This window comes from Citrus sinensis, chromosome 9 (genome assembly GCF_022201045.2).
Source record: "Citrus sinensis cultivar Valencia sweet orange chromosome 9, DVS_A1.0, whole genome shotgun sequence".
NCBI classification, from domain to species: domain Eukaryota; kingdom Viridiplantae; phylum Streptophyta; class Magnoliopsida; order Sapindales; family Rutaceae; genus Citrus; species Citrus sinensis.
This window is the reverse complement of record NC_068564.1, coordinates 31,189,097-31,214,632: the sequence shown is the minus strand read 5'-3', so window position 1 is coordinate 31,214,632 and position 25,536 is coordinate 31,189,097. Positions and strand designations below refer to the sequence as shown.

The window sequence follows — 25,536 nt, the reverse complement described above, 5'->3', positions numbered from 1 at the left end:
AATTATTTTAACAAGTAAGATTTTTAAAATTATGTTTTAAAACGAATGAAATTAAATTATTAAATAAATAAATAATATTTTAAAAAAAATTTCAACCTCTACTTCTAAATATTCAATAATAGAGGTAAAAAATTTATTTTATCTTCAAAAATTTTATTAAAAAATAATTAAATAATAAAAAATTTGATACAAATTAAATAAATATTTATAACTATTTGTTAAACCATACCAAAGACTTTGAAACATTTTAATTTTTTTTTCCTCCGCACAAAATCCCCATCTCTCGCAAGTCGCAGTAAAAATTTACAATCAAAGCGAGCGAGCACAGTGAATTCGAGCATTGTTCGAAGTGCGTGTGTGGACTCTGGACTGATCAACAGAGAGTCAAAGAAGAAGAAGAAGATGGATCGTCGTAGATCTCATACTATCTCCACCTTCTCTTTTTTCATTTGCCTTCTTCTGTTGGTAAGTATTTGTATCAGCCAATTCGATTACTGTCAATTACGCTTCGTTCATATCTCAATTTCGTTACTATTACAATCTGGCATCGTTTTGGTTTGCGAAATGTGCTCGCCGAGTATTTTATTATTCAGAATCGAAGAACTAAATGTGTTTAAGCTTGTATATTGAAACCAACAGACTGAAATGTCTCTGTTGATTTTTTTTTTTTCATTTTATGGGATAGATTTTGAAATATAATTGTCCTAGACCAGTTTAAGGTTCATGACATATGGGTTTTTGATTCCATATTTACGTATTTCTCTAATTAATGCCGAATTTCTCTAATTTGGCTTCTACTTTTTATTGAAAACTTGAATTTCAGCATTTGTTTTGGATTTTTTTTTTTCATTAGAAAATCAGAACTTGTTTTTGTTTGAGAATATTATGATTGCCTAGCATATGTCTAGTAAAAAAAAAAGCTTGTTTGTGAATTAATATTCCATTTTTTAATTGTTTAGTTGAAAATGAAGGTAGATTAAATGAGTACTTGCTAACAGTTCATGTACATGACAAAGTTCAAATTAGAATAAAACAAGACTAGTTTGAGATACAGAGTATATCTAACAGTGAGGATAGAGTTATTTCTGTTCTAGGTGTGTGCATCTTTTTAAATCAAAGATCATTTCATAAATTTTGATGTTGTGGAAATGAATTTTACAGATGTTTTTCCTGAACTTCTTGAATTGAACTTCTATCTTTGTTTAATGAACAAATCTTTAACTTCTCTTGGCATATTCACTAGATTCTTAAAGATAAATGGTTTTGAATTGTTTTCCTTTGTCTGAATCTTTTTTCCAAGAACCTTATAGAACTGATTCTGGGGTTATGCTTTTATTAGTTCCAAGCATCCAGCTCATATGGATCTCCATCTCGCAAAAGTGGCAGATCATCGGTTTTCTCTTTATTTAACCTTAGAGAGAAGAGTAGATTTTGGAGTGAATCTGTTATACGTGGCGGTATGTCTCCTTCGTTTTTGTATGATTCTTTCAAGTTCCTTTCTTGAGATTAATTGAAAATAGTTTATCTGCTATTTTATGATCAATGATTTTCAGATTTTGATGATTTGCAATCTTCCAGTCCTGGCAGAGTGGGCGTTCTCAATTACACCAGAGCAGGTAGGTATTTGAGTTTCTCAAACTTGTATGGGCCTTCATTAAAGTTAGCAACAATTATGTTGTGCTTTTTTTGTCTTTTGTACTGTTACAATAACAATATCTGTCTACATGATAATTAGATAATAACAAGAGAGTTTTTTTTTTTTTTTAATAATTTTTTAAATATATTTTCTCTTTGAATTCTCTCAAGTATCTTTGGGCTCGAGGGCTTTCTTATAATCTTTGAGGGTAGCCATTTTGTAGACCATTCTTGGGGAATTAATGGCTAATTGCTATTCTCACCCTAGCTTTTGGGTGATCAATTATTGGGGTAACTGTATTGAGACTGCTGAGCAAGTACGCCGAAGATATAGAAGACTAGTAACTCTTTGTTCATTGAGTCATTTCCATAGATTGCTTTTTCCCTCAATTTTCTTAATACTTTTAGTTATTTCTATGTTGTTTGTCGATTGTTGATTTAATGCTATCGTCTCTGTGCACAAATTACTATTAATTATTTTTAAACTCAAGCATCCATCTAGTTTTCCTTTTGTTGTACATTGTTGCTTGCTCGAAAAATTGGACGTTTATGTCTATCGATTATGATAAAGCTCTAAACTTGGATTGGATGTCTTTTGGTATTGTTCTTGTTCATGCTGCATATTGATGGATGCAGGAACTATTGAATGTTGTGTCAGTCTCTGCTTATCTTTTTGAGTTGAAATGAGAACTATGAAAATCTTTGGGTGAATTTTGAACTGTGCTTTCTTGTCTCAATTCTTTTATAATGTAAATTAACTATAAATAGGCAGCTGAGATTTTAAAATGAGATGTTACTTAAATTTGAATTCTTTTGAAAGAATAGCTTCTTTCATTAGCTCATTAAGCCTGATGTACTTGCTCAACGTTTTTATTGCATTGAAGTTCGATGCACTACCACGAACGAAGCTATTACAGCATCAATTTGGAAATAAGGATCACACTATGGATAAGAGCAATACCAGTGCCTTTTAAATTTTCTCTTATTTCATGTTTCAGGTAATATTGCAAATTACCTAAAGCTTATGGAAGTAGATTCTATGTATCTTCCAGTTCCCGTGAATTTCATTTTTATAGGATTTGAAGGAAATGGTAACCAAGGTATGTAATGTTGGTATTTTTTCTTCTTTCAATTTGCCTGTTTTAGTTGCAACGATGGCTTATGCTTTTTAATTCTTCAGATTTCCAGCTTCATCCAGACGAACTTGAACGTTGGTTCATGAAAATTGATCACATCTTTGAACATACAAGAGTTCCACCAATTGGAGAAGTTCTCGCCCCGTTTTACAGAACTAGTGTAGATAAAGGGCAGCGTCATCACCTTCCTACCATCAGTCACATAAATTACAAGTATCGTCCCTTTTATCTTTCTCTTAATGAAATAGTATATTTTTCCTATGCATCAAGTTGGGATGATTGCATATTTCTACCGCTTGTGCAGTTTTTCTGTTCATGCCATAAAAATGGGTGAAAAGGTTACTTCTGTCTTTGAGCATGCCATAAAAGTTTTAGCCTGCAAAGATGATGTGTCTACTAACAGGTTAGTTTCAGACTTTCAGCAATTTTTCTATAGCTGATAATTTGTCTCCATGAGAGAAACAACAGGGCACTTCTTTACTAGAGTAGACCAACTTATTCTATATTTCATCTTCAACAATATCATTAAGCTATTACAGCCATTAATAACTTGGTTTCATCATTCTGGTTTCATTGTTTTGCCCATGCATAATGTGTCACCCACCTAATCTCTGACATTAATTCTATTATCCTATGGCTTTTGTTTGTGCCTTACTCGGTTGACACAATTGAAGAATAAAAAGTTCTCATAGTTGCACTTGCACATTAATAAGCTTGGATTTGTGATGAGATTGAGCTTTGCTGAGATTGGATAAATATGTTTCAAGCTGCTAGTTGAACTATTGGATAAAAAAACTAACCTTATAATCAAATGGCTCCTCTGAGCATGAACAATTATTTTCATTCTTCAGAGCTATGTTTTTCTGAAGTTTATCTCTCTTGCCAATTTACTAATTAACTTCTAGCTCATTGCTGACAGGGATGATGTGGATGCTCTTTGCCAAGTAGATGTTAGTATGATGGATGTTCTTTTCACTAGCCTTGTGGACTATCTTCAGCTTGAAAATGCATATAACATTTTCATTTTAAATCCCAAGCATGAGAAAAGAGCTAGATATGGCTATCGGTAAGTACTCCTGAAATGATATTTATATTTTCAATTATTTTGAGTGCACGAGAGACCAATAAGATACAATGTATGCCACCTTTTAAAACACGGTCCAAACAGAACTACTGGCTATTGTTTCATCAATCAACTAAGGGTTATGTTTATGGATATAGTTAAATTTCATGTGTATTTTTATTTTAATTGCATTTAGATTTTGTTCCCTCATTTTCATTTAGTTTCAAGATACAAATTTAAGGGTTTCTATTGTAAGCATTTGTTACACAGCCAGTTATATGCCTTATGCAATGACATGAATAAGGAAAAAGGGACTTGCTTATCACAGTTGTTTTCTTTATCCCCAAGTGTCTCCTTTTCTCTTTCTTTGCCTAGCAGTAGAGTTTTCTTGCCCTACATCAATTGATATTAGAGCTCTGTTGTCTTTCATCACTCGTTGAAGTTACTTACCTCTTCTACGGCTTCAATTGTTATGCTTCCTCAATAACTTAGCCAAAACCCTCAAGCCAGCAGTTGGACAATTGGGGTAGACTTTTGCTGCAAATTCATGCCAAGCCCTATTCCTAGCTTGGTATGATTTTGTACTTGACCACAATTAGTTCATTATAATCCTTGTTGGCCTTTTATCATGTGGACCCTGCAAGCTTGAAAGAAATAGCACACCCAGATGGCGCTGATGTGGAACCTATTGTGATATTGAGCCATTTGGGTTGTTTGATGATTTCGTTAGGTTGTTTGATATGTTCAACCCAAAATCAAATATTAATGTGTGTGTGTCTATACATCTTTTTTCTTCCTGGGCGGTTCTTTTAAGCTGTTATATGCATGATAGTTTGATTAATGATATTGCTCATAAATTCTCTGTTTTTTTTTATGTTTTACTGTTTTAGATTTCCTTCAGTTTCTTTCCAAAATTATTTTGTATGCGTTTATTTATTTTTGTTTTTGCAAATCTCTAATTTTGAAATCCTTTCAGGAGGGGTTTGTCTGATTCAGAAATAACTTTTCTGAAAGAGGTACTTCTAAATATCATTTTTGCTGTTTACATTACTGTTTCCATTTTTAGAGGTTTTATAATTTGTCATATTGTTATTCATAATGCCCGTTCATTTCACAGGAAACTAAACACTTATTAAATTTGCTGCGTTTGCTTCTCTTATGAATTTTAGGACACTTATTTTTTCTTTTCGTGCCTTATTTATGTTGAAAGAACTACTGTTTACAATTATCTTATTTAACAGAACAAGGACCTGCAAACAAAAATTCTTCAGTCGGGGAATATTCCAGAGAGTATTCTTGGTTTGAAACTGAATCCAAATATGTTCTTATTTTCATCTTATCGTGGGAGATATTTGAAGTTCTATTTATGATTCTTTAATTGTTTTCCAAACTTAACATATTTTGAATACTAAACCATTTGCAGCACTTGATAAGATCAGAAGACCTTTGTATGAAAAGCATCCAATGATGAAATTTTCGTGGACGATTGCTGAGGACACTGATACTGTTAGTACTCTCTTTTCATAATTTGTTAGGTTGAATAATCTTAAAGTAATTTGTTTACCTCACAGTGGTGTTTTCTTGAATACTGTGTATTCAGCTGCAAATGAACATTTTTTCCCGTGATGGAGGATTGCATAGTTTTTCATAGAAAGAAACTGATATGCTGGAATCAATATTTATGTTTGAAGGAGATAGGGTTCTGTAGGTCCAAAAGAGAGAGAGAATACTCTTAGGAAAGCGTGCTCTCACACCCTCTTGGAGCTGTAAATCTGGAGAATTCTCTTGTTATTGTATCATACTTCAATTATTACAGTTCATAACCCTGTTAACTGCCTTCTTTTTGTTAATAGAATTCTCTTATTTTTCTTTTCAGAAAAAATGAATGATAATAAAACCCTGGTGTATTTATAAATAATTCATGCTGTCATTTATTGTTTAAAATAAAATCATCAATGTTTCCTTAGCAAAAAAGTCTTGCATATTTAATAGGAAAATTTGACCTTCATTTTCATTTTTTGTTGTACTTTATATCTTAAGGGCTGTTGTAATTGGTTTATTATTTATAGGCTGAATGGTACAATATTTGCCTAGATGCACTTAACAATGTTGAGAAGTTTTATCGAGGAAAGGAAACTGCTGATATCATCCAGAGCAAAGTTTTACAGGTGTGTGGTCTTGGTAAAAAAATCACATTGGTGAAGTATTGGTAAATCTTTCAGTGGCTAATATTCAGTAAGCATTCTTTCTCTCTTTATGTTTACAGTTGTTAAAAGGGAAGAATGAAGATTTGAAACTTCTTCTTGAGAAGGAATTAAAATCTGGGGACTTGAGCAATCTTCATGCAGAATGTTTGACTGATTCATGGATTGGAAATAACAGGTTTCTCTCTCTCTCTCTCTTCTTATATCACACACAAATGCTTACACACTTTAATTAAGCATACCGAGTGGTTGATATTGAAGGAATGTCTCAGGTGGGCGTTTATTGATTTAACTGCTGGTCCTTTCTCATGGGGCCCTGCTGTTGGTGGAGAAGGTGTTCGGACAGAGTTTAGTTTACCAAATGTGGGGAAGACAATTGGTGCAGTTGAAGGTGCTTTCAATAGTTTCTCGTTCACCAATACATATCTAATTTTATGCATGCACGCTTATGCTATTTGCTTGGCTTTGATAGATCTTTTGTTAGTTATAAAGTAAATAATGCGGGTTTGATATTGGAATATTACCAGCAAAACATAAATGTTTGTTTGCAACATTAGATATTGATATTTATTGCTTGCATGATTAAAGCGGTACCAAGTACTGAATTCTTTGCTCTGTTTTCACTTTCTCTATGAATTTTGTTTCTCCATTTTTGAAAACTGAGATAATATCATAGTATTTATACGACAAGTAATTGATACATGAAGTGCTAAATAAGTTGATTTGTATTGGGTTGGTTAGACTTTGAGCCTCTATGATATTGGTGGCATGCATCATTGAGCTCAATGTGCATGTTCTCACAGATTTTCTGTTGGTGATTAATTTAGTTTTTTTTTTTTTTGGGTTATGACCAGAAATTTCCGAAGATGAAGCGGAAGATCGCTTGCAAGATGCCATTCAGGAGAAGTTTGCAGTATTTGGTGACGTATGCGATATATAGTGAAATAAGAAGTGACTGAAATTGTCTGATTTCAATTTCAGTTTCCTTTTTAATAAACATAATACCTGTCCAAAATTTGTTGGTGTTTGAAGTTGAGGAAAGTATTTTGCTAATATTTGCAAAGGGAATTATAATTATAACTTGATCCTAGATTTCTAGTTACTCTTTGTAGGAATGCGCTTTACACATATTTGAATGAGTTGTTTATTTTAGTATTTTGTGGTTCTAAGTTATGGCACTGTGCTTAGAAATTTATAGGATTACATTGTTGAATTGGATACAAAAGAAATTAAATTTATAAGAGCCCAGGTGGATAGATAATGTTTTAGTTTTATGGTTTCTAAGTTCTGGCATGATTTTCAGTTGTAATTGATTGTTCATTTGAATGTCACAGAAAGACCATCAGGCCATTGATATTCTTCTAGCAGAAATTGATATTTATGAGCTCTTTGCTTTCAAACACTGCAAAGGAAGGAAAGTCAAGCTTGCTCTTTGTGAAGGTACTCATTGTGGTGGTTGTACTTCAACTGCTTGAGAGCATCTGTGTTTGTGTATATTCTTTTAGGTGTTTTATATGTGCGTGCGTGCATGCGTGTGTGTGTGTAATTTATTTCTTCTTTTGAGTTCTCTGTTGGTAATTAGTGGAGAGGAGGCATAAGCAGCCAACTTTGTTAGTTTTCTTTTAACTTATAATCACCCTTCAGTTGCAGCGGATGTCTATTTAGCTCTTTTTTCAGTCATCAAATCTTTTAAAGTAAGAGCTAGATGATTTAGAAAAGGGTCAGGTTATTGTAACTTGAAATTTTAGCCCAAAATGAACCTTGAATGCCTAACCTTCTATATAACTTAGTCGACAGTCTAGTAATTGAAGTTAACAGAAGTTAAAATGTTGCCTTTGTTATTGCCGACTTAAGGAATTTCTAATCTGTTGAGTAGAATAGATGGATATGTGGCAATTCATGTCCCATTGAAGTGAAAATTTTGAAGTAATAATAGCGTGTTTGGAGAAATATGCAAGGATTGTTGCAATAAAATGGTTTATTTTTGCAATTCTTTTATATATTGTGGTTGGTGAAACAATTCATAATCTCTATCATTTCAGAGCTCGATGAGAGAATGCAGGATTTGAAAAATGAGCTTCAGTCTTTTGAAGGTGAAGAATATGACGAAAATCATAAGAGGAAGGCCATAGAGGCCTTGAGAAGAATGGAAAACTGGAATCTTTTCAGTGATACTCATGAGGTATGCCACAGCAAGGCTTGGATACTTTTTTACTGTTTTAAGTTATGTCTTGCCCTTACGTATAACATTGGAAGCTCCGGCTCTAAATTGCATCTGTGCAGGAGTTTCAAAACTACACAGTTGCACGGGATACATTTCTTGCACATTTAGGTGCAACATTGTGGGGGTCTATGCGACACATCATATCGCCTTCAATTGCTGATGGTGCATTTCATTATTATGAAACTATATCTTTTCAGTTGTTTTTTATCACGCAAGAGGTATGATGTTTATTTGATTATTCAATGGAGCTTTTTTGAAAATCAGGCAGTCATCTTTACCCCGTTAATTTTATTGATGCAGAAAGTTAGACAAGTCAAGCAATTGCCTGTGAATCTCAAAGCTCTAATGGATGGGCTTTCCTCTTTGTTGTTACCTTCACAGAAACCTGTATTTAGCCCACGCATGTATGCACTCTGAACTGTCTTCTTTCTTCACCCTCTCTCCTTATATCCACTTTTTGCATTGGATACTGATTCGCTCTGATGTCTTTTTTGTCTCATTTAATCTGCTGTATGGTTACACTGGTGTTATGTTTGACCAACTTAACAATAAGATACTGCCATTGAATTTTTTCTTCTTGGTCCTTGGTCTAGGTGATAAGTTGGTCTTTCATTTCAACTATTACATATATGGTTCCGAGTATTATTGATGTTTATTAGCATTATAGGTTAACGCTTTCAGAGGATCCTGCTTTAGCAATGGCATTCTCAGTGGCACGCCGAGCAGCAGCTGTTCCAATGTTGCTAGTGAATGGAACGTATAGAAAAACTGTCCGCTCCTATGTTGATTCTGTGATCCTCCAGTATCAGTTGCAGAGGATGAACGATCGTGACTCTCTTAAAGGTTATCTACTTCCTTAAATTGCTTTTTCTTTTTTCCCCTTTCTTGAACGTCACCCAATTTAACATGAAACAATATATCTATTCATGTTTCTTGCATTGGTGGACAATCCCAATGTATTATCTTAATGAATAAAGGCCAGCCAATCACTCAAATACGACGGAAAGGTGTGTGTTTGGACGTCCTAAAATTTAACCCAACTGAATGTGCCAATGTGGCAGGTTACGGTTAGATTTGTTCAACTTAAATTCAATTTGTTCAACTTAAATTCAATTTGTTCCAACTTGGCTCATTGCTTGACTGTTTTGGGTTTGATCTTTTGTTTTGTTAATTGAATGCATGGGAATTCAATGAAGCTCTTTGTCCTCTAATGTACATGGCACTAGTTCATTGGTCAATTTCATGATTGTTTTGTTCTTATCAGTAAATATACATGCTAATGTACATTCCTTTTCCATTTAATGTTAATTTTTTTTCTCTTTTTAGTTAGGTATGCGGAGAATTTTGTTACCTCAAATCCTGACCTGTCATAGAAGTCTTATTACTGATAAATTTAAGGTTTTTGGTTTTCTTGCCTTCTAGAGTTGACGATACAATTTTTCTTCATATAATTCAGGGGCACATGCACATAGCAGATCCACCCTGGAAGTTCCAATCTTCTGGTTTATCCATGGGGATCCATTATTAGTTGACAAGCATTATCAGGCGAAAGCACTTTCTGACATGGTTATCGTTGTCCAGTCAGAGGAGCCATCATGGGAAAGCCATCTGCAGTGTAACGGGCAATCACTTTTATGGGATTTAAGGTTAGTTTGTAATTTTGTTGTTGAGTTCTTTCTTCAGAGTTACTATATAGCGTAGTCTTGGTAACATTCTTATGGATACTGTCGGAGTTTGGGATTCTTCAATTAAGCTGACTTTGAATAGCATCACGAAATGTCTACTTCAATCCACTTGTGTTTATGCATGTGTGTGTGCATTTAACTATTTTGTGGAGTAGCATTTAATTATGGATCAAAACTGAGGAAGGAAATTAGATTAATTGTGCTGGCTTAAGTGATGATCTGTTGTGGTACTCCCTTGCCACCTCAGAATGCACAGTATTTCCACTTGGATAGCGGCTGGTCCACTTACTTTTCGTTTGGACTAGTTGGTCTTTGGATTACTGTGGAGTGAATTTCTAGTGGAACTTGGAAGATTGTCCGCAAGAGTAGCTTCTGAGCTGCCCTAGAATTTATATTGTTCTAGTTGTAGATGTCTTGTATATTTGGTTTAGAATGTATTGCACTATTACTTGAGGAGACTAATTAACAGCCTTTTGGTTATTGTCATTAATTACAAAATCCTAGACAATTTTTGTCTAAAATCATGGTAATGCTATTTCTCTCAAATATGACATTTGAATTTGAAACTCAAACGAAGAGACTTAAGTCGTCCAAGAAAGTCCGTCAATGACACTGTTGCCTGTTGAGTGAAATTTCACGGTACACTATCTGGCTTGGGGACTTTTGTATTTATTAAATTCTCTTTTACAGGAGTCCTATAAAAGCTGCATTGGCTTCTGTTTCTGAACATCTGGCTGGTTTGCTCCCCCTTCATCTTGTCTACAGTCAGGCGCATGAAACTGCAATTGAGGTATGTTTTGTCTAGGATATGGAATTACTTAACTCTGATACATTTGTAGTTTACCTGATCACATCATGACTCATGAGCTACTTGTTTGAAAAGTATGTAGCTGTAACTTGTGTTCTGTTTTTACTGCTCAAATACTGAAATGCTTAATTTGGTCTAGGTATTTGCAGCCATTGTTGACTGTCCATTCTCTTTTCCCATGTAATTTAAGACAGGATCTTTCGTTTTTGATAATTTTCTCTTTATTGGGGACTGAATTTGCATTTTACTCTTGTAAGAATAACACATAATAGTTCGGCAAGTATGTTAAAGTTCTATCAACATCCTTAGTTAGATGATGGTAACCTTTGACTTGACTTGTGACAAGCTTTCACACTTTAGAAACCCCTTAACATTTTATTTACCCATCCAGTCAAATTGATTGTTTTTGTATTTTTGTACTTCTTCCTTGATTTAGAAACACCAATTTGACTGACTTAGGATTTCTTTTAAGGGTCAATTGTGAAACATGGTGCTTGTGTGGATTTGTAGTTAACCTTGTATTTTTATTCTTATTAATATAATTTCAGAATTTAAAAAAAAAATTGTGTAATGTTGTGCTAGAATCTTTGCTCGAAGTTACCATCTGATATTTGAGCTGTGCTTTGAATATCGAAATGAAATTTAATTTAATATAGCTTGCGATTGAATCTAATGTGGTTTTGATGCGCATAGGTTTTTAGTGAAGGATTTGGTTTAGATATGCTTTTAACATGGCTTTTGGTTGTTGATAGATGAACGACTGGTGTGTTCATATGCTTGCCTGAATTGGTTTTTATGGATACCCCATATACTGCTTAAAAGAATTCTGTATTGTACTCACATCTTGAATTGCTGTCTGTTGCTTTCAATTTTATAGGATTGGATATGGTCTGTGGGTTGCAATCCTTTTTCTATCACTTCTCAAGGCTGGCACATATCACAGTTTCAGTCTGATACTATTGCTCGGAGTTATATCATTTCAACACTAGAAGAGTCAATACAAACCGTCAATTCAGCCATTCATCTTCTACTTATGGAGCGTACAAGTATCCTTTTAATATATTACTTCATTTATTTTTTGGATAACCTATATTGTCCCCAAACTTGCTTAGAAAGTTTAAATTTGAAACAAGAGCTCCACGCAGACCTACAATCTTTGGGAAGTATGAACCTGTTGGCAAATAAACAACTGGAATAATTTATGCATACACATATATGCATGTATGAGATATGAATGTTAAGGCCCTCGTTTGGTTGAGGTTTACCTGAAAAGAAAAATGTATGAGATATAAACATATCCATTTGTAGTATAATTTAGGTAGCATCCCTCCTGACAGTAGTGAATACCTGCAGGGGTGGAAGTGGCAGATACCTAAAAAGAGGGACCTAATTGAATTTGGGAAAACTGTGGTGCTCTAAAGTGTCATTTTCTCTAAAATACATTGACATATTTGGTGCTGCTAGTAGAACAAATGTTTCCACACGTGCTCAGACTTAATGCAAAGCATCTGAGAAAGAAGCACGAAGTAGTAATTGACCATATATCTGTATAAATTATCACATTTACATGCGAATATATGCTTTCTTGAATGTTGTTATAGTGGCAGCCATTCGTATGTGCCATGTATTAAAACGTGTTTAGAAACTTTTTTTTTTGTCCTGGATCTAGATAGAGCTGTGTGATTGAATATCTGACTGTGAGTGCGCCTGAGATCGTGGGTGTTATATTATAAGATAATATATTTCGACCTATATTTAATCTGCATAGACACATTGGAAGTTAAAGTTGCAAGCTGAAATCTGAAATCTCTCTGTTGTTTATTTTTGTTGACTTGTGCAAAAACATTACTTCACTGCAATTCTTGTATTGGAACTGAGGTGTCCGTTGTTGAAGTCTTAATGCAAAACAGCTGAAAAGACATTTAAACTCTTCCAGTCTCAGGAGCGCGAGCTGGTGAACAAGTATAATTATGTTGTTAGCCTCTGGAGAAGAGTGAGTACATCTGTTTTGTACTTTACTCAAGCAATCAGAAGCCATTCTTATTCACTTATTAAAAATTCTGAGAGAAATTTTAATTTTAAGTAGGTGATATTTACTATCTTTTTCTTTTCAGATTTCAACTGTTACTGGAGATTTGCGATATGCAGATGCCATGAGACAGCTATATACCTTAGAGGATGCATCGAAAGGGTATGGCGACACAGTAGCACTCCTGAGATAGGCTGATGTAACTCTGGCAAAGATGCCCGGGTTTTTTACTTGGGGTTCTCTGAAGACCAATTATTTGAAATGTGCTCATTGTGTTGTATAAATTGGCTTATTGATTTGATATGGCTATTGTGCCCCCCCTTTTCTTCTGTGGGCATATGAAAAATTTGGCAAGCACTTGAATTTACAGGATCGTACTTGACCTTGACTAATATGGGAATTTCATTTCTCATGCAGGTTTGTTGATCAAGTTAATGCAACCATAGCCCTTCTCCACCCAATTCACTGCACAAGAGATAGGAAAGTAGATGTGGAATTTGATTTGACAACAATTCCTGCTTTCTTGATTGTTTTGGGCATTCTCTATGTTCTGTTGAAGCCAAGACGACCAAAGCCTAAGATCAATTGAGACCCGACCCTGAGCAGAGATCATAGTTGCAAAGTGAAGTGTTGATTAGCTCAATGATTTTTGGAGGTCTTCTGAGGGGAATGATGATATCAAATTTTTTCCCCGATATTTATATAGTGATACATTAATTTTTCTCCTGTGGGAAGTAGCAACATGTTCAAATGATAGTTGATAAGAGAGATAGGAAGTAGAATGCAGTCGCAAACACCAGGTCAAAGTAGCCAGTCATAGTTGCCTGTAGGTATCAAAATCTTCTACTTGTATTGAAATTTTACAAATCCGGGAAAAAGTACTAGTTGACTGAGAAATCTTTTTGGCCTCTTCGATTGAGTTATTGGTACATTGTGCATTACGCCTGTATTGGCTTTGTTTTCATTAAAGTAATTCTAGCTGACAAAATCTATGTTTATATATAATCGCTAATTTAACAAAATGAGAATGCCAGTAAAAAAAAGAAAAAACACAGTTTTCAATTTTTTATATTTTAGTAACATATTCACTTTAATAAAATAAGAATGTCTTCACTAGAAAAAATTATATATTAGTCTTTCACTTGTGAGGATCTCCTTACTTTGTTAAAAGTGAAGATGTCATTAAAATGCATACGTTGAAAATTATATTTATTGTATACTAGTGTATTAAAAATTGTGTTTTCCCTTTTATTGGTAGCATTTTCATTTGAAAATGTATATGTATATGTATATATAGTATTTATCTAATGCGATCACTTTATTTATTTATTTATGCGGACATATTTTTAAACTATGTAGTTTAATATAATTAAATTTTAGTACTATTAAATCGCATGATTTTATAATGTATTAAAAAATAACTGTATTCAATGTTAAAATTTAATGGTGTCTTTATTAAAAAAAGAGGCCGTTCGCAACGAGAAATAATAATAATAATAATAATATTTGATTCATTCCCAAGGCTTAATTTGTTATTACAGTAGCTCACATTGATTGAAGTCGATACCCGTCTAGGCATATACAGAGTCACTCAACTCCTGTCCCTTGGTTTCAAATGGAATAAGTGCAACACAAATTACTGCAAAAAGAATTACAGCACCAAAGAGAATCACGACAGCTGTTTGATGGCAACCGGTCACCAGCCCAACTGCTACAAGTGGGCATACCATTCCACCAAATTTTCCAATCGAGTTTGCAACTCCGGCACCAGTTGTCCTCGTGTAAGTTGGATATATCTGTACACATAAGGAAGAAAAAGAGCATAATAAAGGAAATTACGAAGAAAGAACTTGCATTCTAGAACCAAATTAAAATGTCCACGATGTACATAATTACAATGAAGGAAAGATATGTGAAGTGGGTAATTTTCAGATACCTCCGGGGTGAAAATACAGGCGATTGTGAAAGCTCCAAAAGCAAACATACGAGCTCCCACTAGTAATCCTGTTATTAAAATGTTGGATTGTAGCATAGCCAGCGGTAGAATACAGATGAAAACCAAGATGAGCATAATCGTCAATGACAGCTTTCGACCAGCTCTGTCCACGATGATTCCAGCTAAAACAAGTCCGGGAAGCTCTGTAAAATCAATTTTGAGCCGCATGCATTGTTACTGACATGAACAAGAAAGCTAAATGAAATAATAAAATGTAAAGAAACCGGACGTGGTTATGTAATACCTCCCAGGCTAGCAAGAAACACACTTAAGTAGAGGCTGGAATCATGCATGCTTTTTGACACCGTGAGAGTTGTGCCACATTTGCTTTGCGTACTACTCAGCTTGGAGGTCATCAAAATGATCCCATAATATGTGAATGAATTTCCAAAGAACAGCATCCATAAGAGAAGAGTTGTTCTAACTAATCTTGACGAGAAAAGAAGAAGAAACGAAGAGAAGCCCGATTTCAGCTTCGTGATTCTGATTCTACTCGAGGTGAGTAGAGGGGTATTATCCGGAGGAGCAAGTTCTTCATCAGGTCTTGAAGTTGCGTCTGATACAAGCATGCCATTCGGCAGTTTTGCTTTATTGAGTAGAGCTATCTTATCCAGGATATTGCGTGCTTCAGTTGTTCTACCTTTCACATTTAAGTATCTTGGAGACTCCGGTGCAAGACTGTATAAAAGAAGCACGGCGAATGAAGGTATAGAGGATAGTGCGAGTAGCCACTTCCAGTTCAATGTTATCATAACAATCTGTACAAGGAGTAACAATGTAATACTAATAAGCCTAAATGTTTTCAAATACTCTGAACTTCTTTGTCTACTCTCAAGCCTTAGTAACATACATACCCACGCGAGTGCAGCTTCAAAGATCGATCCAAGTGTCCAGAAAGTAGAAAAGATAACCATCCACATTCCTCTCTTTGCAGCAGGAACAAACTCTAGAAACCATGCTGAGAATACAGGACCACTGCCTATGCCAATACCGACTAAGCCACGGAGAGTCACCAATGAAATGTAATTGGGGGAGAATGCACTTAATAACCCAATTCCACTGGTTATCATTGCTATACCAAGAAACCCCTTCCTGGAAAAGAAAAAATTGAAACATGCCAGGTTTATTCATAAGCAGCTTGATTAAAACAAGTACTTGTTGATTTCAGGAGGTCCAACATTGAAGACACTACTTTCAGAAAACTGCATTAATTCACATTTCGATTCGAATTAATTGAGACCTTACTGATAAATTTGCCAATTAACTTTACATGTGAAAAATATTTGACATGTTTTGTGAAAAGTCCTGAAGCAATTTCACATGAAAAGAAGCCAAAATATACCCACTTTCTTCCATAATTGTCTGATAAAAGACCCCATAAATAAACCCCAACTAGGTTGCCCGCGAAAACAACGGTTGATAGTAGGCTTTCTGCACTTGGTGAGACTCCCCATTCAGATTTAACTGCTGGTCCAATGAAAGACAGGATCATGATTTCCATTGCTTCCGCGAAAACTGCAAGTCCAGCATAAGCAAACACAAGATATTGAAACTTCCCAAACCCCGCGGAGGTAAGTGCTTCATCCACTGTGTACCTGTGGCCTTCATCAGCCATCTAGAGAATGAAGCGAAAAATAAAATAATTCCCATCAGTTGCATTCTTGATTCTTATGCTTTCATTGATTAAGAAAACTTTTTAGGAAGTTACAAGAAGAGAAATGAGAACAAGTCCCATAACTTAACCTTCATTTCTTTGCCTAATAAGTCGAAGATTCAGATTGCAGGCACTGAAATAAGAACATGAAATTCAAGAAAACGTTAATTTACCTTTTAAAAAATGGAATGCAGCTCTACTCAAGATTCCTCCTACGAGCCGGGAAAAAGATTTGACGGCTGCTTGAAACAAAATTAAAATCCTCTCTCCCTCAGCTGATCAGCTAACTGTATGTGAGCATTGGCATAACTTGTATAGTCTAAAGTCGTACAAACCTGAAAACACAGCTGAAGAATGAACAAATCATAATATAATAATGGCAAAACGAAGAGACAGTGGCAGATACAATTCAAGATAAAAATTTTCCGCTTGTGATTATAAGATTGCATCGACACATTTTATATTATACAGCAGTGGAATATAATAGCTTATTCATTCAACTTCCAACAGTTTATGATGACATTAGGCTACAGTTTGATTATCTGTTGAAAAGCAAAGCAATGATTTCTTTATTCCAAAGAAAGATTTTGGAAAGATTTTGTTACATTAAAAAATGCTGACGATACAAAACGTGACAAGGGTTTTGAGAACACAATTATTGTAATGTGATGTGATCCAACCGTTACTTCATAACCTATGCTGGCTTGCCAAGTTTTGACTTATTCCAAAAATTCATCAAATATTTTTCCTCACTATTTCTAACCTATGGTTTTAAAGTACTGTATAAAATATTCATTCAATGACAAGCTATGGTCAGATGATTTAAGACTTTTGAACCTTTCTCCTTTGTCTACTAGATGTGCTACAAAACTTCCTGTTATGCTTGTTGATTGGATATTCAACATGATTTGGGATTTTGGTGAGTAATCTTCAAGAATGTTTCTTAGCTTGATCAACATTACTTGAGGCTAATGGTATGATATTTGAGTTCCCAGGTTTTATTATTATTATTATTTTTCTTTTTTTTTTAACGTAATAAAGAATAAAAAGAGATAGTAAACTACTAACTACCGTCCCTTTTAAATCAAATCTCACCAAGCTTTACGGAGAAGAAGAGCACAATTTGTTAATTAAAAATGATGAGATGCCTCTATTATTATAATCTTTTCCATATTATATTTCAATTCATGGAACCCCCACCTCAACTTTGTCACAACAAATCAGTTAGCCTACTTTCACTGTAAGGGACAAAAAATGTAGCGCATATTAGAACTTCTGCTGGCGGAAATACAAAGATAACTTGAAAGTTCGGATAATTGAAGAAGTAACTGTCTGATGAACAAGCATGAAACAGTAGCAAAATGAATTGAAATGTGTTCTTTTATTATGGGAAAGTGTACACATTTGTTATGCAACAACTAAAACTTGTTTAGAGTTTGATACACCATCAATAGTGTTAACCAATTCCTTTCCCTTGGTTTCAAATGGGATAAGCAGAATAACGACTACTGAAAGTACAATAAGAGCCTCTAATAGAAGTATTGCAGCTGTTTGATGGCAACTAGTCACTAGTCCAACAGCTACAAGAGGGCATACCATACCACCAATCCTTCCTACAGCATACGCAACTCCAGCACCAGTTGATCTCATAGAAGTTGGATATATCTACATAAAAAAGAAGAGAGATAATTAACAAATTGGTTTCCTATGTAATGGCATTTTAAATGCATGTTAATTATATCACATTAAGCAGTGTAGACAATTAAGCGACTAGATCTTACACGTAAGAGTTTGATAGGCCTACCTCGGGGGCAAAAATGTTGGCGATAATAAAGGTTCCCATAGAGAACATGCGAGCTCCGGATAATAATGCTGTTAGCAAAATGTTGGACTGAAGTGTAACCAGTGGAAGCAGGAAAATACATACAAAGATAAACATAATTGTCATGGAAAGCTTGCGACCCACTCTGTCCACAAGTAATGCAGCTGTAAGAAGTCCAGGTAGCTCTGCCAAATAATTAAAAGTGTACCGTTAGAGACAATCGAATGTAAAATCAATGTATGCAAAACAAATTCTCAGAAATGAGTATCAGAAACGTAACGACAGACCTGCAAAGCTAGTGATGAATACATTTATGTAGACACTAGCATCCTGCACATTTTCTGAAAGCAAGATGCTTGAGCTACATTTACTTTGACTGCCGCTCAGTTCAGATGCCAGCAATACAATACCATAATAGACGAATGAATTGCCAAAGTATAATACCCACAATAGAATGGTTGTTTTAAAAAATCTTGGTGAGAACAACATTAGAAAGGATGAGAAGCCTGATTTGCGGACTGTGGTCCTTTTTCTAGCTGAAGAGAGTAGAGGAGTCTCTTCTGATGTAGAAAATTCTTCATCCAGATCATTTGTTCCATCAGAAGTAAGGTTGCCAGAAGGGAGGCTTGTTTGGTTGAATTGAGCTATTTTATCCAGAATATTATGCGCATCAGTTATTCTACCTTTTGTACATAGATATCTTGGAGACTCTGGCATGAAAACAATAAAAATAAGCAGAACAAATGCAGGTATTGCAGACAAAGCAAGTAGCCACCTCCAAGTCAATATTGGCATGACGATCTGCAACATAAGTAACAGAATATTGAAGTTCCATGCGATAAAAAAGTCTTTCACTTAAAAAATAAAGTTAAAAAGTATAAAATAGAAGTGCAAATGGAAACCTTCCACTCTCATAGAAATCTCCTAAAACTTAAATACAAAGCATTTAAATATTTTGTTGGGTTCAGTTTTCTTATTGTCCAAAAAGACCAAAGCAGAAATTTGCGAGGTAAGAAGTTCCAAATCTTTCAGTGAGTGCACATAAATCAATGTGCACATATTATCACGATCCTCATGTTAATGTATATTCTCTTTCTGATACTTGCAATGCTTCTATACGCTCATATTTATATGTTTTAATACCCTGGTGATTTGGGGACTATTATGGATGCAAAAGTCACCTGGACTATAAAAGTCTAGCTGGGAAGGGACAAAGCACAAAAGGTATAAGTGACGTTATGCGGCTCTTTTGGTTCATAGGTAAGTTGAACAACAAGTGTCTCCCACTCGGACAACATTTTCAAGCATGCCAAAATGATCAAGGATAGAAACATACCCAAGCAAGTGCAGCCTCAGAAACCGACCCAAATGTCCAGAAAGTTGAAAAGACGACCATCCACTTTCCTCGATTTGAAGGAGGAACAAATTCCATAAACCAGGAGAAGAAGACATGCCCACTGCCCAGGCCAGCACCAGCCAAACCACGAAGAATCAACAATGATATGTAGTTAGGGGCAAAAGCACTTAATAACCCAGCTACAAAAGTCACTAAAGCTCCACCAAGGATACTCATCCTGGAAAATGCAAAAATAAAATACATTGGTTGAAGGAGCAATTTGGGGCACATATCAGGATGTAATAAAGAAGAAAACCTTCCTTCTTCCATATATGTCAGATATAAGGCCCCATGAATATGCGCCAACTAACATTCCAGCAAAAACAACAGTTGTTATAAGGCTCTCTTCACTTGAGGACAATCCCCACTCAGACTTCACTGCAGGTCCCACAAAGGAGAGAATCATAACCTCCATTGCTTCTGAAAACCAACCGAGCCCAGAATAAGCAAGCGCGAGACCTTGGAACTTCCCAAACCCCATGAATGTAAGTGCTTCATCCAGCGTGTACACAAGTCTATGATCATCCATCTGGGCAACCAAATATTTTAGGGGGAAAAAAAACTATATGTATAAATAAATAAATAAATAATTACATCGTTAGTATTGAGGGGCTAAAGTTGAATATGAATCAAAGAAATAGTTAAATTCAATAATTTTTTCTTATTCATTTCCCACTGAATCCAGAAAAAAATGGCAGATATATCATATGATACAAGCAAGTAATGATTTGAGGGCTAAAAATCTAAAAATTCTGAATTTCGTCATCATCCCCTCCGAAATTGAAAGCTCAAAATCAAGGAACCACAAGTACCTTTGAATAGCAAGTATCATGCAGATTAATTTGAAATTATTGCCTTCACAGAGTCACGGGCACGTCCTAGCTCAATTCTTAAAGCTATACAGCAGAAAATCCTGCATCCACATAAACCATATCAAATCAAAACCTTGATGAAATGGCTAATAAACCAGAATAATTAATGAGACCAAAAAAAAAAAAAAAACAAACAAGCAACATAGTAATCATACATATGAAAAACATAAATTCTAAATTAGGAGGCTCCCTCACCATCTGCCGCCATTTCTTTAGTTTCTGTTACCTTTTATAGCATAAACTGTGTGTAATTGATCTTCATGAAGTATTCGAAAAGTATAACAACAATGAATTGTGAACTGGAAATTGACACGGAAGCAAAGACTGGAAGGGTCGTTGGCTCCGCTTATGGGGAATCCATACGGTCCATTAATTTTAATTTTATTTTTATGGCTGCTGGAAAGTGATTGGTTGAGGGTCCACCAAACCCACCTTTCGGTTGGTAGTACAAGGTAGAATATGATTTATAAACGAGTGATAAATAGTCAAAAATTTGTTATAAATAAATATTTTACTATAAAATAATTCCAATATAGCCGGATTCTTACTATTATTCATCATACATGTTTATTTTAGGTGACACGTGTGATTGTGTAAGAGAAGGACTTGCTTTCTTAAACACTGAGTACTTACACGTGTCTCCCGTCTGTTCGATGATAAGCTTGTCAGCTTATGAGAAAGCCGATAAGATTTATCACTTGTGTCAATGGTCGGTGAAGGTTTTCAATTTCGTTCAGACAACATACCAAATTTTTTAAAGAATTTTAATAGATTACGTAACGTAAATGATGTCATTCTCATAAAAATCAATGTATCACTTATTATAGAAATGAAATAATCGGGATCGCGGGCATGTGCAGAGCGCCTGCCCACCTGTCCACAGAATGGCACATGCTCTAAGTTAAAGTAGCCAATGACTCGCTGCATCGACTGAAGACGAACAACTGTTTGCAAATTAATGATTTTTTTTTTTTTTCCCTTGAAACCATATTGAATACAACAGCAACGGTGTCAGTCAATCCTTTTGCCCTTGGTTTCAAATGGGAAGAGAAGTATGCAAACTATTGAGAGAACAATCACAACCGCCAAGAGAAAGATGGCAGCCGTCTGATGGCAACCGGTCACCAATCCAACGGATACTAGAGGGCACACCATGCCCCCAATTCGTCCCACTGCACTTGCAATGCCGGCACCAGTTGCCCTCAGTGAGGTTGGATACACCTATTCGAAACAAACCCGACTTAGAAACTTCAGTTTGTGGAATATCATCAATGTGGACAAGTTAAACAAATGCTATGCTGACTCAAAAAATAGTCTGATGAAAGTCTGGGACAAACCTCTGGTGCATACACGCAAGCAACGGCAAAGGTCCCATTGGCAAACATTCGAGCTCCAAATAATAATACTGTTGTTAAAGTAACAGGTTGATGGATAAGCAGTGGAAGAAGAAATATGAAAGTCAAAATGGACATAATTGCCATGGAAATCTTGCGTCCAACTCTGTCCACAATCACTGCTGATAACAGAAGCCCGGGAAGTTCTGGAAAAGATTGCAGTAAAATTATGAGCATAGAACAATATGTTTTTCCAGCAAGTACTCGGAAGTAGACATTGGGCATTCTTACCTGCCAAGCTAGTGATAAATACATTAACGTATAGGCTGGCATCCTGGGCATGTTCCAAAAGCAAGAGAGTTGAGCCACATCTGGCTTCCTCACTATTTAATTCTGATGTCAACAATATAACCCCATAATATACGAATGAATTTCCAAAGAAGAGAAACCATAACAGAAGGGTAGTTCTGATTAATTCTGATGACAACAGCATGAGAAAAGATGAGGATCCTGATTTATTTACAGTCGAAGAGAGGAGAGGTGTATGTTCTGGTATAATAACTTCTTCATCCGGTGTAGCAGTTTCATCAGAAACAAGCATTCCTGATGGGAGATTTGTCCTGTTCCTTTGAGCCATTTTCTCCAGAACGTGAGCAGCATCAGCCATGTTACCTGCAGTACATAGATACTTTGGAGTTTCCGGTGCAAGACCGTAAAGTAGAAGCACAGCAAATGAAGGTACAGAGCTCAAAGCAAGTAGCCATCTCCAATTCAATCTGGGCATCACCATCTGCAATATTACATAATTCTCAAGTTTATACCCAAAGTCTTCCTATCCTTGTCACTAAAATATCATTTAACAGATAGCTAGATAGTCATTACCAAAAAGAAATCCAACTGATATATAGGATTAGTTTTTACTATTGAGAAGGATATTGCCCTGTATCAAAATTATAATTAGGTTTTATTAGGAAAGAGATTAAAATCTCATTATATCTAAGCCAAAAAGGAAAAAGAGAGAGTGATGTGAGAAATAGAACAAACCCATGCAAGGGCAGCCTCAAATATTGTTCCTAGCGTCCAGAAGGTTGATATAACAACCATCAACATGCCTCTATTTGAAGCAGGAATGAACTCTAGAAACCAGGATAAACATACAGGCCCACTGCCTAGGCCAATACCGACTAAACCACGGAGAGTAACCAATGACAGATAATTCAGGGAGAAAGCACTCAGTAACCCAGCAACACTGGCTAACATTGCTATGCCAAGAAGACCCTTCCTGGAAGGGCAAAGTAAAGAAGAAACTTAGAAATAAAGTTGATCCATGTCAGAAGCAAAAAAAAAAAAGCATGAGACCAGGGGAGTCCAATATCAAAAGAAAATGAAGAGTACCATTCAATGAAATCACATTTATGGTTAACTTCTTCAGCAGAACAGCTTGACACTCGATTGATCAATAAACTGTAAAGGCAAACCCATGTTCAACATAGGCAATTTGGCAAACATTTATATGAGTCGGCAAAAAGGATGGACAAATTCTTCCCATGCATCAATAAATAAAGTTTTTCCCAAAAATTGCCAAACCACATTCAAGGGTTTGACAACATTGATTCAAATGAAAGAAACACTTTGCAGCACAAAATACTCACTAATTAGAAAAGTTTTTTAAGATGACAGAGCGAAAAGAAACATAGAATTATCTCTAAGGACAGGTCTTCTGTAAGTAAATATAGTATGGGGGTTGCACAATAGGCTCACATGCCACTGAGGTCCAATCGTTGCAAGTTTTATAAGATTGCATCAAAACTTCATTAGAAAAAAATTGCTAAGTGTAAAGCTTCCTAATTCCTGAAAACCTATTTGCTTTTCAATAAAAGGCACATCTCAGCCTCTCTGTCCAGAGGATTATGAATTGTTTGTGTTCAATAAGGTGTGTACACATACATACAACTGGGAGAAAAATGTTTCCTTCAACAAGAAGAGCTAGCAGAAAAAATCAACTTCTTTGCATCCGGTGCTGCAAATGCCTTGTCCACAACTTCACAATCAAAGTTTTCATATCCGAACGGGTAAATCATTCTATAACTTAAATGGTCACACCAATCGTGGCCATGCTATGCAGGTGTATATATCTATGGTGTCCTTTTTATATAATAAAGAAGAAAATGATGATAAAATTTCAACAAAGCATAAGCAAATGAAAAGGATTATGGGGAAAAAAAGAAAAGAAAAGAAAAGGCCTACCTTCTACCGTAGTTATCTGAGATGAAACCCCAAGAATAAGAACCAACAAGCAGTCCAGCAAAAACAACAGAGGTCAAAAGGGTTTCCTGAGCTGGTGAAAGGTTCCACTCAGACTTAATTGCCGGTCCAATGAAAGACAAAATCATAATTTCCATAGCTTCAGCCACCAAACCCAGTCCAGCATATATAAGAACAAGAATTTGGAATTTCCCGAACCCCACATGATTAAGTGCTTCATCCAGTGTGTACACAGGCACAACTTCATTATCCATTTCTGAACAACAAATCCGAACAATATGCAATCTGCAACCGTTAAAAAAGAAATAAAAATTCTTTCAATTGAAACAAAGATATCAACATGAAAATTTAACATCTTCCATATATTGCAAATTGAAAACATGTGAAAAACAGCACTTAACCATCGAAGTTGATGAAAATTTTAAGAAGGAATTGTGAAGAACTGAGGCGGCTCTTAATGGTCAAACAACTAAAATATCTTTTAGTTGTTTACTCAATAATGCATGTGAATTTTGGCTGTTCGCTATTCATAAATCACAGCAATGATTGAATAATTTATTGCAGCAAATTGGGTCGACGTTTGTATCGCCGCGTTTACATGAGTTCTCTTGTTTGGCATTTCTTTTTTTTTTTTTTTCTTTTTTTTGGTTTGGGGGGGGGGGAATGATAAAGAACAAGAAAATATCAGTGCTCATTGATTAAAAAACAAATTTTTACACTGCATGAAGATTAAACTTTTTTTTTCCCACCTTTTTCAAAGATGTAATGACCTTGTAATCAACATGATATGACCTTGATGTTAGACGATAAGCGCGTGCGTTCATTAAATTTTGCAACGAAGTAAACTAATTTTTTTAATAATAATAATAAGAAGAAGAAGCACTGATATTATTATTAGAGAAATTTTTAACCTACTATCAAATAAATTGATATTTTATACTACGCACTCAAAAAAAATAACGTGTTGCGCCGCGCTCCCAATTCTATTAATTTTTCATTTATTTTTAACAGTTTTGTCTAACTTTTGATTAAATGATAAAAATGCCCCTCTATATGAAAAAAAAAGAAAATTTTTAGCTCATTTCATTTTTTTAAGGTTTTTATTTCAATTGCAATAAAAAAATTCCTTGTTACATGTACATTGTCACCACTATTATTTTTCCTTTAATTTTTTAAAGATTTTTATTTCAATTGCAATAAAAAAATTTCTTGTTACATGTATATTTGTCACCACTATTATTTTTCCCTTAATTTTTTAAGATTTTTGTTTCAATTGCAATAAAAAAAAATTCTTGTTACATGCACATTGTCACCACTATTATTTTTCCTTTAATTTTTTAAAGATTTTTATTTCAAATGCAATAAAGAGAATTCCCATTAAAATTAATTTAAAGAATGAACTTCTAATTTTAT

At 34.9% G+C, this 25,536-nt stretch overlaps 4 protein-coding genes across 6 annotated transcripts; 1 reads left to right on the top strand and 3 right to left on the bottom strand.

Annotated features, from left to right (window-relative positions):
* The first annotated feature begins 254 nt into the window (after positions 1 to 254).
* On the top strand, positions 255 to 13,681 carry LOC102629662 (uncharacterized). Its single transcript, XM_052433538.1, has 25 exons — positions 255 to 465; positions 1,340 to 1,457; positions 1,554 to 1,616; positions 2,634 to 2,735; positions 2,816 to 2,984; positions 3,076 to 3,174; positions 3,691 to 3,837; positions 4,811 to 4,850; positions 5,076 to 5,133; positions 5,258 to 5,340; positions 5,904 to 6,002; positions 6,101 to 6,216; positions 6,311 to 6,429; positions 6,893 to 6,963; positions 7,373 to 7,478; positions 8,081 to 8,220; positions 8,322 to 8,480; positions 8,563 to 8,666; positions 8,930 to 9,105; positions 9,719 to 9,908; positions 10,638 to 10,737; positions 11,633 to 11,801; positions 12,666 to 12,748; positions 12,870 to 12,946; positions 13,202 to 13,681. The coding sequence occupies exons 1-25, from the start codon at positions 403 to 405 to the stop codon at positions 13,371 to 13,373; spliced, it is 2,823 nt and encodes a 940-aa protein (XP_052289498.1). The 5' UTR covers positions 255 to 402; the 3' UTR covers positions 13,374 to 13,681.
* Positions 13,682 to 14,275: 594 nt separating this feature from the next.
* On the bottom strand, positions 14,276 to 17,450 carry LOC102629938 (organic cation/carnitine transporter 7-like). The gene is made up of 6 exons (XM_015528990.3): positions 16,608 to 17,450; positions 16,127 to 16,395; positions 15,635 to 15,872; positions 15,025 to 15,538; positions 14,721 to 14,923; positions 14,276 to 14,580 (listed from the first exon to the last, which is right to left on the bottom strand). Exons 2-6 carry the CDS (start codon positions 16,393 to 16,395, stop codon positions 14,356 to 14,358), a joined length of 1,449 nt encoding a protein of 482 aa, XP_015384476.1. The 5' UTR covers positions 16,608 to 17,450; the 3' UTR covers positions 14,276 to 14,355.
* A 346-nt stretch (positions 17,451 to 17,796) lies between these two features.
* LOC102630531 (organic cation/carnitine transporter 7-like) lies at positions 17,797 to 20,058 on the bottom strand. Of its 2 annotated transcripts, XM_006474299.4 has the most exons (5): positions 19,909 to 20,058; positions 19,593 to 19,830; positions 18,544 to 19,057; positions 18,239 to 18,441; positions 17,797 to 18,099 (listed from the first exon to the last, which is right to left on the bottom strand). In XM_006474299.4, exons 1-5 carry the CDS (start codon positions 19,920 to 19,922, stop codon positions 17,842 to 17,844), a joined length of 1,227 nt encoding a protein of 408 aa, XP_006474362.1. In that variant the 5' UTR covers positions 19,923 to 20,058; the 3' UTR covers positions 17,797 to 17,841. The 2 variants fall into 2 exon arrangements, with proteins under 2 accessions (XP_006474362.1, XP_052289485.1); XM_052433525.1 differs by having other exon boundaries at positions 19,593 to 20,058.
* Positions 20,059 to 20,467: 409 nt separating this feature from the next.
* Positions 20,468 to 24,781, bottom strand: LOC102630228 (organic cation/carnitine transporter 7-like). Of its 2 annotated transcripts, XM_015529041.3 has the most exons (8): positions 24,525 to 24,781; positions 24,106 to 24,408; positions 23,254 to 23,322; positions 22,903 to 23,140; positions 22,150 to 22,648; positions 21,862 to 22,064; positions 21,398 to 21,745; positions 20,468 to 20,565 (listed from the first exon to the last, which is right to left on the bottom strand). In XM_015529041.3, exons 2-7 carry the CDS (start codon positions 24,375 to 24,377, stop codon positions 21,536 to 21,538), a joined length of 1,491 nt encoding a protein of 496 aa, XP_015384527.1. In that variant the 5' UTR covers positions 24,378 to 24,408; positions 24,525 to 24,781; the 3' UTR covers positions 20,468 to 20,565; positions 21,398 to 21,535. The 2 variants fall into 2 exon arrangements, with proteins under 2 accessions (XP_015384527.1, XP_015384528.1); XM_015529042.3 differs by lacking the exon at positions 23,254 to 23,322 and having other exon boundaries at positions 24,525 to 24,779.
* Positions 24,782 to 25,536: the final 755 nt, after the last annotated feature.